General features: G+C 39.8%; 1 protein-coding gene across 7 annotated transcripts in view; it reads left to right on the top strand.

The window, feature by feature from the left end:
* The window catches only part of cdk17 (cyclin dependent kinase 17), a 266,197-nt gene that overhangs the window by 104,292 nt on the left and 144,475 nt on the right, over positions 1 to 17,430 (top strand). For 6 of the 7 annotated variants that reach the window (XM_048554109.2, XM_048554106.2, XM_059654744.1 and 3 more), the window contains 2 exons: positions 11,230 to 11,397; positions 16,265 to 16,398. In XM_048554109.2, coding sequence (XP_048410066.1) covers positions 11,230 to 11,397; positions 16,265 to 16,398 — 302 coding nt within the window. The remainder of the gene's footprint in view (positions 1 to 11,229; positions 11,398 to 16,264; positions 16,399 to 17,430) is intronic. The other variant, XM_048554111.2, reaches the window with a different exon arrangement.

Here is a 17,430-nt window from a genome sequence, read left to right as displayed (position 1 = left end):
GTGCTACCAGGCTGAACCTAATCAGCAATAAATTGCTCACTGAAACTCAGTTTTGTTTCCACCTGGGCCACCTCTTTCCTGACCACATTATAGCCATAGTTCAAATGTGGATAAAAGAGCTGAACTCCAGAGGGGAGGTGGGAGTGTTTGCTCTCAACATCAAGGCTGTACTTGATTGAATGCGGCATTAAGAAGCCGTAGCAAAACTGGAGTCAATGAGAATCTCATCTGGCTCAAAGTGATTGTTGGAGGTCAGTCAGTTCAGCTCCAGGACATTTACTGTCGGAGTTCCTAAGGGTAGTGTCCTAGGCCTAACTATCTTAAACTTCAATGATCTTCTCTTCAGCATAATGCAGTGTTTGCTCATGATTGCACAATGTTCAGCACTGGGTCCCTAGGGACTCCTTAGATAATTAAATAGTCCATGTCCAAATGCATGGACAATATCCAGGCTTGGGCTGAAAAGTGTCAAGTAACATTCGCACCACAAACAGACCAGGAAAAAATCATCTCCAATAGGAGATAATCTAACATTGACCTGGACATAGTAGGAACTGCAGATGCTGGAAAATCTGAGATAACGAGGTGTAGAGCTGAATGAACACAGCACAGGGTCTGCAGTGGATTGAAGGCAGCTCACCATCACGTTAGGTGTATTCAGGGATATGCAACACTACTTCATATTACTGATTTTGTTTTTTGAAAAGTGAGTAGAAGTGTGTGTAGTAGATAGATGGATGTGAGAGAGAATCTTGTTTAAAGAAAATCATTCTTTGCGTGATGACCTTTAAAGCCAATGTGACAAATTAATTCACAGATATGTTTCATAATTTATCTGTCCATCTGAGATTGAAAACCTGCTGTCAGCTAGCAATGAGAGGATGCATATAGCTATAATGTTTCATTCTGTGAATAAACCTATTCATGTAGAGACTACTTCTGTTTTTTGTCTCCCTTCATCAGCTGGTTTTCATGCCTATAACACTGGATTTTCAAACTTGCTTCAGCTAAACATTGAGAAGAATAAAAGCATTACCTTTGGTCTTCATTGGACACTGTTACCCAGCCATAGACTCCATTTCATCTGTGTTCCTGATAAGTGTAAAAAGCTGAACCAGATTGTTCATGAGTTGGTCTCATAATTGACCCTGACATGAGCCTAAATCTCTGCAGGCCTTGTGATATGTACCCAAAGTGCTGTTTTGTGGAGAGTTCCAGGATTTTGACCTAGTGATGAAAGCAGAGTAGGTTTACTTTTGTCACTGTAACATTAAATTTAAAGAGCTATTTTGATAAAATTACAGAGCCAGAATTCTTCTTATAATGGAATTCTGGGAATGATGGGAACAGATTTGAGAAATGACAACATGTACAAGGACTTTGGAGAGGAAAGGGAGATTGAGGTTTAGAACATAGAACATAGAACAGTACAGCACAGAACAGGCCCTTCAGCCCACAATGTTTGCAAGAACAATGGGTACAGAATGTTTATTTTTAGGAGGTAGGAAATTATGGCATTTTAAAAGTGAGGAATGACATCTGAATCTTATAACAGCATCACTTTAGTGAGATTACAATTAAGAGAGTAAGATGTTAGTCTCAGAGTTAAGACAGCAGATAAAGGGAAATAGAAGAGAAACTGAAGAAGGATTCAAATACAAACCATGGTGATGGGGGAGCAGGTGGGCTTGTGCTAATGGGGAGCAGGGAATTTTGTGCTTTTATTATTGATCAGAGGAGATGTGCAACAAGTTTGAGAAGATTCGGAGTAGAGAAAAGAAGACAGAATAGTGAGCTTTTTCAGCAGAGGTAAACAGAAGCCTGTAGTGCTTTTTGATCCATAGGAATGTAGAAAATCAGATAATAAGTAGGCCATTCAGCACATCAAACTGGATCTGCCCTTCAATGTGATCATGGTGTGATTCTCTATTTCAAAACCCTCTTGCTCTCTCCCCAGACCTCTTGATACCTTTAGTGTCTACAAATCTATATTTCTTTCTTAAGTACATTTGTTGACTTGGTATCCACATCTATGGTAGAGATTCAACTCCTGAGAGGGGAAATTCTCTCATCTCAGTTCTAAATGGCTTACCCTGCATCCTAAGACCATGATCCCATGTTCTAGAAACCCGAGACAAGTCATCATCCCTGCAAAATGTGTGTAGCCCTGTCAGAATTTTATATATTTCAGTGCAATTCCCTATCATTATTCTGAACGCCAGTAAACTCGCCTAGTCAACCAATCTCTCTCTGCACAACAAACCAGTTATTCCTGGAACCTGGTGAACCTCCTCTACACTCTGTCTGTGGCAAGTATACTCTTTCTTAGGTACGGAGATTAATATTGTTTACAGTACTCCAGATGCAGCCTCACTGTGGCCCTGGACTGCTGCAGTAAAATATCTTTGCTCCTCTACTCCAGTCCTCTTACAATGAAGTGCAATGTACAGTATGCTTTCTAGCCAGATTGGATGGTGAATGTCCAAACCAGTGGTACCAGATCCGCATCTCATGTACTTAGAGGAGCAGAGCTGTGTGCCATACCAGGGGTCTGGCCAAGGTGAGAACGAGAGGTTTTATAGGGAATTTAGCATTAGAAGTAGAGGTGACACATATATTATAGCTACAGAAATGTAGCAAATGGAAAGCAAAGGCAAGACATTTGGTCTTTTGAAAATGCATTTATGTGAAGTGGAAACATGGGTGGAGAGTAATACACGGAATAGCAGGGAGGTAGATTTGAGGGAATATAAATGGGGATGCGGGTAGAGAGTGATTAAAAAGAAGTGATTGGAGATTGGCCGCTCTAGGATTAATGCAGTTAGTTTGGCAGGAACATAAGATGGTAAGGTCAATTTAATATGGATTGGGAAGTTTACATGAAAGGGGAGATTTTGGGGAGCATAAGAGGGAGGTGAACTCATGGGAGAGAGAACATGATGAGTTAAGATGGAGGCTGAAATCACCATGGTCGCAAAGTCATTTGGGTAGAGATAGAGCAGTTTTGCGAGAATTTTGGAATAGTGCAAAGGAGGGCCAGGAAAATGCTTAAAAAATGGAAAATAAAATATGCTCTAATAGGCATACCTAAAATTAACAGACACTATTTTTAAAAAAGAGGTCACTGTACTGATTTGAAACAGAAGTAAAGCAAAATATTTTCCCTCAGTTAGAAATCTTTGGAACGGTTCTTGAAAAGGTACATAAGGCAGAGTTTTGCACCTATTGAGGTGAATAAGGAGAGTAATTTGTCCCCTTAAATCTGCTTTGTTATTTAATTCGATTGTCACTGACCTGATTCTAATTTCAATCCACATTCCCGTCTACCCCTGAGAACCTTTTTCTCCCTTGCTTACCAAGAGTCTATCTATTTCTGCCTTAACAAAATCAAAAATTGTTGGAGGAACCCATGCAGACACAGGGAGAATGTGCAAGCTTCACACAGACAGTCGCCTAAGGCTAGAATCAAACCCAGGTACCAAAATGGACAATTTCACATTTTCTCGCATAGTTATTTGCCAGGTCCTTGCATACTCACTCACTGAACCTGTCTGTATCTTTTTATGGGCTTCTTATTTCCTCCTCACAGCTCACTTTCCTACTTGTCTCTGCCATCAGCAAGTTTACCTTCAGCCCCTTCGTCCAAATCATAAATGTAAATTATGAAAATTGAGTCCCCAGTGCCAACTCCTGTAACACAACACTTGTGACACTCCACCAGCCATAGGAAATTGGAATGAGTAGGCTGTTCAGTACCTTGAACTTGCCTGGCATTCAATAGCATCATAGCTGATCCGACATTCCTCATATCCACTTTACTGTGTTGCCGCCACAAACTCTGACTTCCCTACTAGTCAAGAATCTATCTTTATTAGAATTAATTTATACAAAGACTCTGGCCCCACAGCTCTCTGTGGCAAAGAGTTCCAAAGAGAGACAACCCTCTGAGAAAAGATATTCCACCTCATGTCAATCTTGAATTCAACCCTTTTATTGTGATACTGTGCCCTCTCGTCCTAGACTCTTCCATGAGTGGAAACATCCTCTCCGCATTTACCCTTGAATTCTATGTTTCAATGAGATTACCTTTCATTCTTCTAAACTCCTGAAATAAGAGTCCCAACCTGTTTAGCCTTCACTCTTAGATAATCCCTGCATACTGGGGTTCATTCTGGTGAACTTGCTCTGAAAAGAAATGACATCTTTCCTTCAGTAAAAGGACCAAAAGTGCTCTCAGTACTCCAGATATAATCTTAGCCACACTTTGTACAGTTGCAGTAAGACCCATTTATACCTGCAGTCTACTTCTTGCTCGCCAGCCAATCTCTACCCTTGCCAATATGTCACCCCTACTCCTTGAGCTTTTATTTTCTACAATAATCTTCTTGTGGCACCATGCAATTGCCTTCTGGAAATCTTAAGTGCAATACATCCATAGTAAGGTTGGGATACAGAATAAGTTGCAATCTAATAAAATGATAGACCAGGCATGAGAGGCTGAATGGCATATTTCTGATGCTATATTCCTTAAATATTACTATTTACTCCATTGCCATCTGTATCAAAAATATTTTATTCTAATGTCTCCTTGTACCATTAGTCCTCAACTGTAAAAATGCCCATAGAGTTGTTCTTTCTCGTTTTTTCCTCTCCCTTTCTTTGTTAAGAAGCTTCTTAAATTCTTTAATCTTTCTCTCCTGATTCTCTCAAAAATAAATTGGTTTTTCTGATTTGCAGAAGTGGGAAACCTCATCAGCATTTTTTTGCCTGATGTTGAAAACTTTAGCAAATTACCTGCATCTGTTTCAGTAAATGTTCTGTTCCAATTCTAGTTTTGTTACTGCTCCCATAAAAGGAAACTTACCCACTGTTAATTTGAAGGTAGTTGATATATGAGGGAGAAGGCAAGAGTAACTTTTGCAGCACTTCACCAAACTATGAAATAATTTGCCATTTAAAAAATATTTTTTATATCAAAGTAATAATCCAAATCATTTTTTCCGATAAAGCACTTGGACAGAGTCCCCTTTTGATCAATAAGCCTCCAGTTACAAGAAAATGCTGTTCTTAACCTTTTGCTATAATGTTGAGGTTGGTTGGTTTGCCGATACTCCAAAACCTTTTGCTATAACCTAATGAGCCAGAATGCTGAATGCTAAGTTTCAATTCTCTTTAATGTTTTGTGTAATTCTTGCCCTGGGTAATAGTTGTTCTATCTGATCCACAAAGCTAAAATCCCATTTTCATGTTTATGCCAAAGGTATAAAAAGGATCTCTGATCCTGCTGGATAGGAGTAACCTATTACTTCAACCATCAAATGTACACAGGAAAATTGTGTTTAAAAATGTTATAGAAAACCTCTTGAATTCAAGCCACAAATAAATTGACCTGTTGAGTACATTGTGCTTTGCTGTTAGCTATTATGTAGCAAGTCACTGATTAAGTCTCCCTGTAAGATTGACAACAAACTTAAGTAGCCTAGTTTGGATGAACATTGCCGTGGGCCATGAATGTGACAGTAACTTTAAATGGATAGTTCAATTTTATAAAAAAAAATCACCATCTGTCAAATGGCATGGATACTTTTCCTCTTCCTGTTCCTCTTCCATGGAGTGTGGTGAAGCTGCTGGACTCCACTGATGCACTTTCCATGGTTGAAATTTTAACTGCCAAGGTGGAGTTTATGACAGATGCTTAAAACTCCCAAAATAAGTACAAGTGGCTTATGATTCCACCCACTTCCAGGTTTCCAGTATGTCGTTTAGAGGCTCTAAAGTTTTATATCAGAAGCAAACCAGAAACTGCTGTAGAACCATGGGTTAAGTGATTTCAATACTTGGTCAGTTAATTGTAGACTTAGCCCAAGATTTTGGCTTTAATAGCTCACAGAATTCACCAGGATCAACAGTGAGAAGATGGTAGGGAACCATTGCTCAGTGAAACTGCATATGTGAAAGGCAGGCTAGACTGTATGGAAACTTGTGCTCACAGAAATTGCTTGGAGATCCAACTAATGGAAGTCATTTCATGAAATTTATTCACTTTGATTGGTCATTCTTGATGTCAGTCTTTACTGCAGTTTGAGAGCAGCTTATGAAATTCTACTCAGATCTCTATCAAATAAGAGGAGCAGGCACACACAAGCAACCATATTAGCAGTCTTTTTTGCTGTTCCTCAAGAATAAGAGGGTCACTACAGAGAACCAGTTCTAGGCAATATTCCGAACAAAGGGTCCACAAGTAGAGGGTCAGTGCTCTGGATTTGACTGAGCACTAATGCCACTGTAAACACAGTGGGTAAGGAACACTGATGATAATTATTACCAAAAGTTACCCCAGTGACTATCACTGGGGACCATCCTAGTTCGCTGCCACACCCTGAAGTTGTATCTTTCTTTTCGTGCATGAAGAGCTCACTTGTACAGAAATGATGAGAAGAGCAGGTGAATGTGTGGCAGAAGAGTTGGTGTAGGAGGGAGGGTTTTAGAATCCTGAATACTTAACTTTTCTGAGGAAGGTGGGGCAGGGTCCTGTACAACTGGGACAGTCATCTGAGCCAGAATAGGGCCAATATCCTTGTGAGTAGATCTATTCATGCTTTTGGGAGAAGTTTCAGTTAGTTCAGTAGGAGGAGAGACACAGTGTTAGTACACTGGGGACACAGCATACTCGCATAAATAAACCAACTCTCTCAGAGTTTGACCATGTCAAATTTCAAGAGAATTGAATGAGGCTGAATGGCCTCTGCTTCAATGCTCAGAGTATTATGGGTAAGACAGATGACTTAAGGGCAAAAATTGACACTTAGAATTGTGATATCACAGAGATGTCATTGAGGGAGGGACAGAACTGCTTAATAATGCGTAACAACCTCAACCTGAGTTTCAAGGTGAGACAACGCAGGCTGAATGGCCTCTGCTTCAATGCTCAGAGTATTATGGGTAAGACAGATGACTTAAGGGCAAAAATTGACACTTAGAATTGTGATATCACAGAGATGTCATTGAGGGAGGGACAGAACTGCTTAATAATGCGTAACAACCTCAACCTGAGTTTCAAGGTGAGACAATGCAAAGTGTGAAAGAGATTGTATTGCATTAATAAGCAATCAATTAGTGCATGAAGGAGGGATGATACCTTAGAAAGGTATAAAAAGGAGGCAGCCCCACTGTTTGGAGTGTGTTATAACTTCCAATAGCAGCTGGCAATAGAGGAGCAGGCATGTAGACAATTCACTGTTGTGTAAAAACAATGATAGGATGATTATTTTAAGCAATTGCAACTTTCCTTGCATGAACTGGGATGGTCATAGTGTAAAGAGTTTAGACGGAGCAGATTTTTTGAGATGAACTCAGGAGAGCTTTTTAATATTAAGATTTAGAAGGCGCAACAAGGGATGATGCAGTCCTGGACCTAATTCTTGGGAAGAAACCTGAACAGGTATTCAAGGTAACAGTGGGGGAGCATTTTAGTCATGGTGCCTCAACAGAATGTGATTTAAATTTGTTATGGAAGTGGAAAGAGATGGCTACAAGAAAACACTTTGTATTGAAGGGGGAAGCACATTTTATTAAAATGGGGTAGGATCTGGCCAAAGTAGACTGTGAACTGCTTCTTATGGAAAAAAAAACTGCAACAGAATATTGGAAGGTATTCAAAAATTAAATAGGGAGAGGATAGGCCCAATATGTTCCTTTTAGGATGAAGTTCAGGAGCGACAAGCCCAGTGAAACTGGATGTCTAGGAATGCTCAGGACTGGATAAAGGAAAAGAGACTTTTCTAGCAGGTACAAAGGGAGCAAATCAATGGAGGCTCTGGTAGAGTATAGAACATGCAGGGGACATCTTAAGAAAGAACTTAGACAAACAAAGAGAAGGCACGAGAAAACATTGGTGGGTAAAATTTATAGAGAATCTGTAAGTACGTTATGCAGTTGATGTGGTTTATATAGATTTCAGCAAAGCCTTTGACAAGGTCCTAAATGAGAGACTGATTAAGAAGGTGAGTGTGTGTGAGATCCAGGGTAACTTGGCAAGTTGGATCCAAAATTGGCTGAGAGGAGACAGGATGGTGGTAGAGACTGTTGTATGACTGGAGGCTGGTGTCTAGTAGCCTACCACAAGAATCAGCATTAAATGCCTTATTATTCATGAAATAAATTGCGGGGAAGAAGGTCCTAGGTTACATGAAAGTATAGATGGATTGGTCAGTTGGGCAGATCATTGACAGTTGAAATTTAACTCTGAAAAGTGTGAGGTGATGCATTTTGAAAGAAATACGAAGACAAGAGAGTACTGAATTGGCAGCACAGCAGGAAGCTCAGGAACAGCAGGATCTTGAGCTTGTCTACAACAGAGTAGGTTATTAGGATACTTAAGAAGTCCCACAGGACACTTGCCTTTATCAGTTGTGACAAAGGTTATATCAGTGAAGAAGTTATGTTGGATCTGTGCAAAATTTTAGTTCAGCCACAGCTGAGGTGCATTTCTGACCACCTTACTGTAGGAAGGATGTGATTGTGCTGGAGGGATTGTAGAGCAGATGTACTAGGTTGCTGCCTCGATGGAGGATTTTAGCTATGGTAAAAGGCTTGCTAGGTTTGAGTTGTTTGGAGCAGAAAAGGCTGAGGAGCAGCTTGATAGAGGTGTATAAGATTATGAGGAACATGGAGAGGGTGGATAGGAAGCAACAGTTCCCTTCAGTTGAGGAGCTGTAACAAGGAGGCATAATTTTAAGGTGAAATTCAGGAGGTTTAAAGGGGATTTGAGGATTTTTTTTTCACCTAGAGGGTTAATCTGGTCATGGGAATTTGGAATACACTGTCAGGTATGGTAGTTTGAGGCAGGAAACCTGACAACTTTTAAAAAGTGTATGGATGAGTACTCGTAATGTCATAAGGATGTTGTAGGTTACAGAGAGACATAGATAAGCTGCAGAGCTGTGCTGAGAGGTGGCAAATGGAGTTTAATGCGGACAAGTGAGAGGTGATGCACTTTGGTAGGAGTAACCAGAATGCAAAGTACTGGGCTAATGGTAAGATTCTTGGTAGTGTTGATGAGCAGAGAGATCTCGGTGTGCATGTACACAGATCCTTGAAAGATGCAACCCAGGTTGACAGGGTTGGCAAGAAGGCATACCGTGTTTTAGCTTTTATTAATAGAGGGATCGAGTTCCGGAACCTGAGGTTATGCTGCAGCTGTACAAAACTCTGGTGTGGCCGCACTTGGAGTATTGCGTATAGTTCTGGTCACCGCATTGTAAGAAGGATGTGGAAGCTTTGGAAAGGGTGCAGAGGAGATTTACCAGGATGTTGCCTGGTATGAAGGGAAGGTCTTACGAGGAAAGGCTGAGGGACTTGAGGCTGTCTTCATTAGAGAGAAGAAGGTTGAGAGGTGACTTAATTGAGACATACAAGATAATCAGAGGATTAGATAGGGTGGATAGGGAGAGCCTTTTTCCTAGGATGGTGACGACGAGCATGAGGGGGCATAGCTTTAAATTGAGGGGTGAAAGATATAGGACAGATGTCAGAGGTAGTTTCTTTACTCAGAGTAGTAAGGGTATGGAATGTTTTGCCTGCAACGGTCGTAGATTCGCCAACTTTAAATACATTGAAGTGGTCATTGGACAAGCATATGGACGTACATGGAATAGTGTAGGTTAGATGGGCTTCAGATTGGTATGACAAGTTGGCACAACATCGAGGGCCAAAGGGCCTGTACTGTGCTGTTATGTTCTATGTTCTATGTAACATTCAAGCCAATGTGCCAAGTGCTGGAAAGTGGGATTTGTGTAGATAGGTCAGCGCAGACTGTATCGGCTGAAGGGCCTGCTCCATGCAGAAGGAATCTAAGAGAAAACAAACGTTATTTCTGAGAGATATCACTTTTATGGCAGAAGTGTAAAGGATAAACTGTGAAGCTTAGACACAAAATAAGATGAGGGTGAGAGGGAGTATTGGCTGTTCAGTGGGGTGGCATTTGAGGAGATAGGTGCCTGGAGAGAGGTGGGGGGTGGAGTGCATTAGTGTCACTGCAAAATTTGGTCTGAAGGAAACTATACATGAGAATACTGGGGCAGTCAAAGTACATGCATTAGCATCTGAAAGTGTTATTGCCATTCATCTTTTCTTGCCTTTTATTAGGTTTTATAAACCTCTTGCGGCACTGTATCCCACTTCAAGGGATTACAAGTGCTGCAGGTGGAGCAAGCCATTTCCAGATCTCGCTTCCATTCTAATCGTTGATGCTTCAGCAAGCAATGTAGAACTCACCATTCTGACTTCAGAGAGGGTGTCTTTATCTGCTAAAACTTCTTTTGACAGTGGAATTTTAGTGCAGTTTATTCAGATTCTTTGAAAGTATGAATAGGAAGCTGTAAAAGATCAGGTAAACATACCAAGGATTGCACTGAACTCAATCTAAACAATCTACACATGAAGATCCTTCTCCCTAAAACAAAAATTGTGTTATTATTGATCCAAAGAGGTAGCGTATTGCATTCCTTCATAATTAATCATCAGAGGTGTCCATTAATATTTTCTGTCTTCCAATTAATCTGCTATTTCAGAAAATCTGTTATTTTCTCTTCCTCCTTTCCTGAACCACTTTGAAGATCTTTCTGGTTATAACCAGAATGAATATAACTATACATTGAATGATAGTTTTAAACCGAACTGTATTGTCATGCTCGTGCTGCAGTCTAACGTTTTGATCTTGGGCATAAATAATAAACTTGAAGCTTGAAGAAAATTGTTGTCTAAGAACTCTTTATTTCTAAACAACTGCCAGCAGCCAAATTGTGACCGAGGTTTCTGATAACCATTTTACAATTTTTTGAATTGGAATAATGTGCTTCTTTGAGAACTAATTGCCTCTTTGAAATCCTGTTTTGTGGCCAAGACTGTACAGAGCTAGTGATTTTGTTGGTAAAATGAGATTTATTCTGCTTTGATCATATTTGACATTATGTAGCTTTTTAAAACAAAACCACTGTTAGCAGAATGTTTAGATGCAATTGTGTTGATACAAAGTGGAAGTTTCTGTTACAACTACTGAATATACTAAAATACTGAAGCACAATGCATTACCTGTCAGACACCAAACAGTATGTTTATATTGTTTTTTTTCTTTCTTTCAATCAACCACCCATTTTACCTTTCCTTCTGATCTGTTTCTGCCTTATGGATTGCCTCGTTGGGACAAACCCGTTGGCTTTCAAAATTCAGAGCCAATTGTGAAGAACGGCAGGCCTGCAACATCGCACAGTATGCACTCCTTTCTCCATCAGTACACAGGCTCTTTCAAAAAGCCCCCACTGCGGAGACCCCATAGCGTGATTGGTGGGAGCCTCGGCTCTTTCATTTCCATGCCCAGGAATGGTGGTGGTAGACTAGGTGATTACCAAGAGATTGTCTGTCTATCTGTCTGTACAGTTTTGTTACTCTTTAATGTTTTTCACAGTATTGAGTTGTTTTGTGCATGAGGTAGTTTGTTATCTTTTTAAAAATTTTAATGCATATTTTTACTGCAAATTATTGCAAATATTTTCTACATTTTTTTATTTTTTTACGAAGCCTAACGTCCTGTCTTCCAGGTCAGTGATAGTAAAATGAAAGAGTGATATGTATCTGTGAGGATAACAGATGTATAACTGTATATTTGCAATTTAAGGTTGACTCATCCCCAAAGGTACTTTCTTTCATGAACCAAAAAAAGTCTTTATGAAGTGAATTTGAAATTGATTGGAGTTGAAGCTGACTTCCAAAATTTAGCAAGCACACTATCTGTTTGTCTCTGGTTGAATCTAGAAAGAACTTAATTTGTGAATGTCAACTTTTGTCAAAATATTTTGCAATAATGCATTCTAAAGATTCTACTATTGCAGACTTAGAATAGGAACCCAGTAAGTGAGCTTTATGGCTGGATTTATTTTTGCATGAACTTTTTCGCAGATGCTCTAATAAAAGCCTACTTTCAAAGGCACTCTTGTAGGGGGAAGAAAACTGATCGTAAGTTATATAAATTTTCATAGGCTTTGAATGTTGTGCACATTAATTTCATAGGATTGATAACTTTGTAAAAAAAAAGTAAATATTTAGCAGTGTTAATATCTATCATGAACTGGCACAATGTAGATGTGTGCTGAAAAGTGGCAAGTGATGGCAGTGACCATCTCCAACAAGAGAGAATGAGACAAGCCATATAAATATTCTGGCTACAAGAGCAGATCAGAGGCTCAGAATTCTGAGGCAATTTAGAAGGGACCTGAGGGGCAACTTTTCCAACAGAGGGGAGTGCTTATATGGAATGAGCTGCTAGAGGAAGTGATAGAAGCAAGCACAATTAGAGAAACATTTGGACAGGCACATTGATCGGAAAAGTTTGAGGGATATGGGCCAAATGCAGGCAAATGGGACTAGTTCAGTTTGAGAAACCTAGTCAGCATGGTTGAGTTGGGCCGAAGAATCTGTTTCCATGCTATATAATTCCATCTCCCATCTCCCCAGTCTGTCTTCTATCGATAAGGCACAAGCCTGGAGTGTCATGGACTATCCTGATGAGTACAGCTTCAACAACTCTCAAGAAGTTTGACACCATCCAGTACAAAACAGCCAGATGGCTCCTTCAATATTCACTCACTTTGCCACCGTGCAGAGTGATAGTGTGCATCATCTACAGAATGTCCTGCAGTAACTCACCAAGACTCCTCTGACAGCACCTTTGAAATCCACAACCTCTACCACCTAGAAGGGCAAGGGCAGCAGATGCATGTCAACACTACCACATGTGCGTTCACTTCTGAGCCACATATAATCTGACTGTGGATTATTATCACTGTTCCTTCAATGTTGATGGATCAAAATCTTAGAACTCCCTCCCAAACAGCACTCTGGGTCTCCCTGTGCCACATGGACTGCAGCAGTTTAAGAAGATGGCTCACCACCATCATTCCTGGGCAATTAAGAATGGGTAATAAATGCTGGCCTAATCAGAATGCCCACACCCCTTTTATTTTAAAAGCTTTCTATTTAGTGAGGAAGAACAAAAACCACACCTGCTATAATCACCACCAAGTAGGAAGATCTTTTGACCCATTGTGCCACCTCTTTAATTACATAAGTGTCCGTAGTTGAATGCTTCTAATGGATTGACCAAAATCGTGTAATCTTTTCTGGTATAAACCATTTGAACTGCTATTTTTCATAAAATATCATTACTGTGAATTATGGAAAATGGTGTTATTCTGTCCTACTTAATAAACTTCTGGTCTAAAGGTATAGGAGTTAGAAAGCTAAAAATAGAATTAACAATATTTTTCACCCAGAGTCTAGTGCAAATTCGGAATTGTGTCCCCAAACAGGTTATTGAGTGAGAAATTGTCATAACATTTCAGCAGTATTTGAATATTCACTTGTGTCACCATAGCCTCTAGACGATGTGCCAAGAGTTGGAAAATAGACTTAGTATAGAGACTGTTGAGGACAAAATGGGTTGACTGGCAGTAAATATCTATATGTCAGCTCAAATCTGAGCCTCCATGAGATGCTGAGTGTTATCAGTAGCAGTAGCATTACATTCAACTATGATTTGTAACCCTATGGACCAGCATCATTTCCCTCATTCTTTCATTACATTAAGTCAGGGTACCAGGCAGAGCTAAATAGGAGACCCCTGTCTGGTGAAACTATCATACAGCATTGCTTCTTTCCGAGACAGTTAAAGCAGTATGCTATGGACAAAGCTAAGGAATCCCACAATGAAAGGATCAGAGCAAAGCACTACAATCCAGTCTTGAATTATCGTAGAAAACAAATGTGAGGAGGAGACCCTGTATCCACAGTGATGACGGAATGCAGTATGCCTCTGCAAAATGCCGGGCTGAAATAATTACAATCATCATCAGCCCGAAGTCCCAAGTGCATCGTCCATCCTGCCCTCCTACTGATATCTTAACAGGTGCCAATCATCTGCCAATTTAGTCTATCCCACAAGTGGAACAGCTGAGGTCACATGAATATATCTAAGATCCTGACAAAATTCTGGCTGCATACGTCTAGTTCCAGAACTAGCCTTGTCCAAAGCCAAACTTTTCCAGGATAGCTGCATCAATAGAAAATTGCTCAGTGTACTCTCAATCATCACCAAAATGATGGAAGGTGTTGACAGTGCTGTCATATAATGCTTAGTCACCAGTAAGCTGCTCATTAATGTTTATTTTGAGTTCTACCAGGACAGTTACGTATAGACTAGGTCCAAAAAGGCTGAATTCCAGAGATGAGGGCGATGATTCCCCTAATTTAGAGAGAGTGTGGCATCAAGGAATCTAACAAAATTGATATCGTGACCTGACATAGGAGCAATCCTCAGATGATGATCTTTCAATCATGTAATCTTAATTTCCGCCTCCACATGATGCTTTTTATAATCCACAATTATTTTTAGACCTAAAGTCATCAAAAATCAGTTTTAAATTTATTTATTTTCAGTTCATTCATTGAACTCTTCCTTATAACTCCTCCTTACCTCATGAAGTGTACTTATTTGTGCTGTAACTAACCTGTTTTAACATTTCTTGCTCCTGATCCATGTACCTATTTTGTGATGTGTCTATCCATTTTATTTATTTGGGGGTGCTTTTTTAGTTTGGTCCAGCATTACTTTAATCTTTATCCTTTTTTTTGTTTTTACATTGAATCCAACAATTTTACGATTATTTCCCAATGTTTTTATTGCTCCCTGCTCATTTATTACACTTCCCTGAACTAAAATGGGCAATGCTGTCCGAATCCAATTCAGTTTTGGCCTCCAGAAGATCCTGCATTTTCGTCGCCCCACAACTGATGGTCATTGTTTCAGCTGCAAAGGCACTAAGTTTGGGATCCTCTCCATCTCTATGCCTGTTTTTACTTCATTTACAATGACTCTTCCCAACTGTTTAGCCATCTGCTGTAATGTTTCCTATGTGCACCTGTGTCTAATTTTGTTTCATATGTTTAGGACATTTATTAGATATAGGATATTATATAGTAGCTGGGCTAGAAACCTACTGATTTAGGAAGTAGTTTGTGTACTTAATTGAAACTAATTAGTGAAGTAATTTTGAGCCACCATAATGGAAAATAGCATATATATATTTTTTATAATTAGTTTGTGTTAATTTCTGGAAGAATTGCAACAAAATATTGTTTGAATTATAAAAGAAATCATGCTTGAATTGTCTTTTTCTTCCCTACATGTGGTTGTTGTTTTTATTGTTGGGGTTTTGAGTTAAAACAGATGTTCAGAAAATAGAGATTGTAGGGACTGCCGATGCTTGTGAATCTAAGACAGGAAGGAGTAGAACTGGATGAACACAGTAGGCCAAGGAGCGGAAAACCTACATTTCAGGTCTGGACCGTTCTTCAGAAATGGGGTGGGGGGGGATTCTGAAATAAATAGGGAGAGGGGGGAGGCGGATAGAAGATGGTTAAAGGAGAAGATAGGTGGATAGGAGACAGACAGGTCAAGGAGGTGGGGTTGGAGCCAGTAAAGGTGTGTGTGGGTGTGGAGTTCGGGAGGGAATAGGTCAGTCCAGGGAGGACAGACAGGTCAAGGTGGCAGGATGGGGGTGGGGCTTGAGGTGAGAGGAGCTTCAAAATCTCCCCTCCCCCAACCACATCCCAAAACCAACCCAGCTCGTACCTGCCTCCCTAACCTGTCCTCCCACCTATCCACTCCTCCCACCTCAAGCCCCACCCCCATTTCCTACCTACCAGCCTCATCCCACCCCCTTGACCTGTCAGTCCTCCCTGGATTGATCTATCCCCTCACTAACCCCCCCACCTACACTCACCTTTACTTGTTCCAACTCCGTCTCTTTGACCTGTCTGTCTCCTCTCCACCTATCTTCTCCTTTATCCATCTTCTATCCACCTCCCCCCTCTCCCTGTTTATTTCAGAATCCCTTTCCCCTCCCCCATTTCTGAAGAAAGGTCTGGACCCAAAATGTCAGCTTTCCTGCTCCTATGCAGATAATTTTCCACCAGTTAAACAAACCAAATAGTAGTTGAAAATGAAGTTAAAATTAAGCATTATAGGTTGTGATGAAGTACAGATAACAGAGCATTCTGTCAGAATGTCGTTACTTATCGTAATTTTTCTTTCTGCATATTTTTATAGTCTTTTCTAGTATATAAAAGATTGGAAAATTATATATTTTGTTTCTTGGGTACAGATTTCAAGAAACTGTGGTTGATTTCTCTTTCTGCCCTTCCTGCTCAGATATAGTACATGAGAATTTGAAAATAGGTTCGGATGGTGAGAGTGACCAAGCTTCGGGAACATCATCTGATGAGGTACAGTCACCCACCCGTGTTCGTATGAGGAACCACTTACACAGGAGAATCTCTGTGGAGGTAGGTTTTATATAACAATTCAGGAAATGCAAAAGTCTTAAATTTATTATTTGATTGCATGATCAGCCACATGGGGAAGTTGCATTTGCTGAACTCTGCATTAGGAATGTAGACAGTTGTGCATGGATCTAAATAAAATAGGTCTTTAATATGCAATAATATAAAGTGGAAAATCTGTACAATTATAAATTATTTATTTCATGATGTTATTAACATCTTAACTTTGTTATACAAGATTTTAAACTGCAGTTTTACTGGTGCTGTGCCTGATTAATGAAAAGGAAAATGCAATTAACTCAAATAATCACAGTGTATTGAGAAGCCAATTAAGTATCTTCAGATTGGAAAAAATCCAAAGCAGCAAAATGAATGAGTGGAACAATTATGGAGCCGTCACTCTCTCTTGCTTTTGAAGCTGCCATTTACAAATTAATAGTTAAAGTGAAACTCGCCAAGAAAATCTCCAATACTTACGGCATAGCTTCTAGCTGCTGCTTTCTTTCTCATCCAAGTAAATACGTGGTGCTAAAAATTGCATTTAACAAACATACTCGAACCTGAGGGGTCTTGACAGAACGGATGCAGAGAGGATGTTTCCAGTTATGGGATCATCTTGAACTAGAGTAATGGTTTAAAAGGGTTGCCTGTTTAAGACAGAGATTAGAATTGTTTCATTGAATCTTTGGAATCTCTTCCTCAAAAGTTGGTGGAAACAGGTCTTTGAATATTTTTGAGGTAGCCATAGATAGATCCCTAATAAAAAGGGAGTGAAATGTTATTAGGGGTAGGCAGAAATCTGGAATACTCTGATCAGCCATGATCTTATAGAATGGCCAAGCAAAGCTACACAACTTTGGGGAAAAGGCACCAAATTCTACACCAAAGTCTTAGTGCAATGCAAGAAATTGCTTTGAAAATGGATTCTACATACAAATACTGGAACTTTGTTTGGACCAAGGGATTTTTCACATTGCTCACACAAAGGAACAGTATGATATTGTAACAATCATGTAGACAATTCATCTGAGAATA

The sequence above is a fragment of the Stegostoma tigrinum genome, chromosome 25 (assembly GCF_030684315.1).
Source record: "Stegostoma tigrinum isolate sSteTig4 chromosome 25, sSteTig4.hap1, whole genome shotgun sequence".
Classification (NCBI taxonomy): Eukaryota; Metazoa; Chordata; class Chondrichthyes; order Orectolobiformes; family Stegostomatidae; genus Stegostoma; species Stegostoma tigrinum.
The sequence above is the reverse complement of the archived record's forward strand: the minus strand, read 5'-3'. Positions and strand labels throughout refer to the sequence as shown.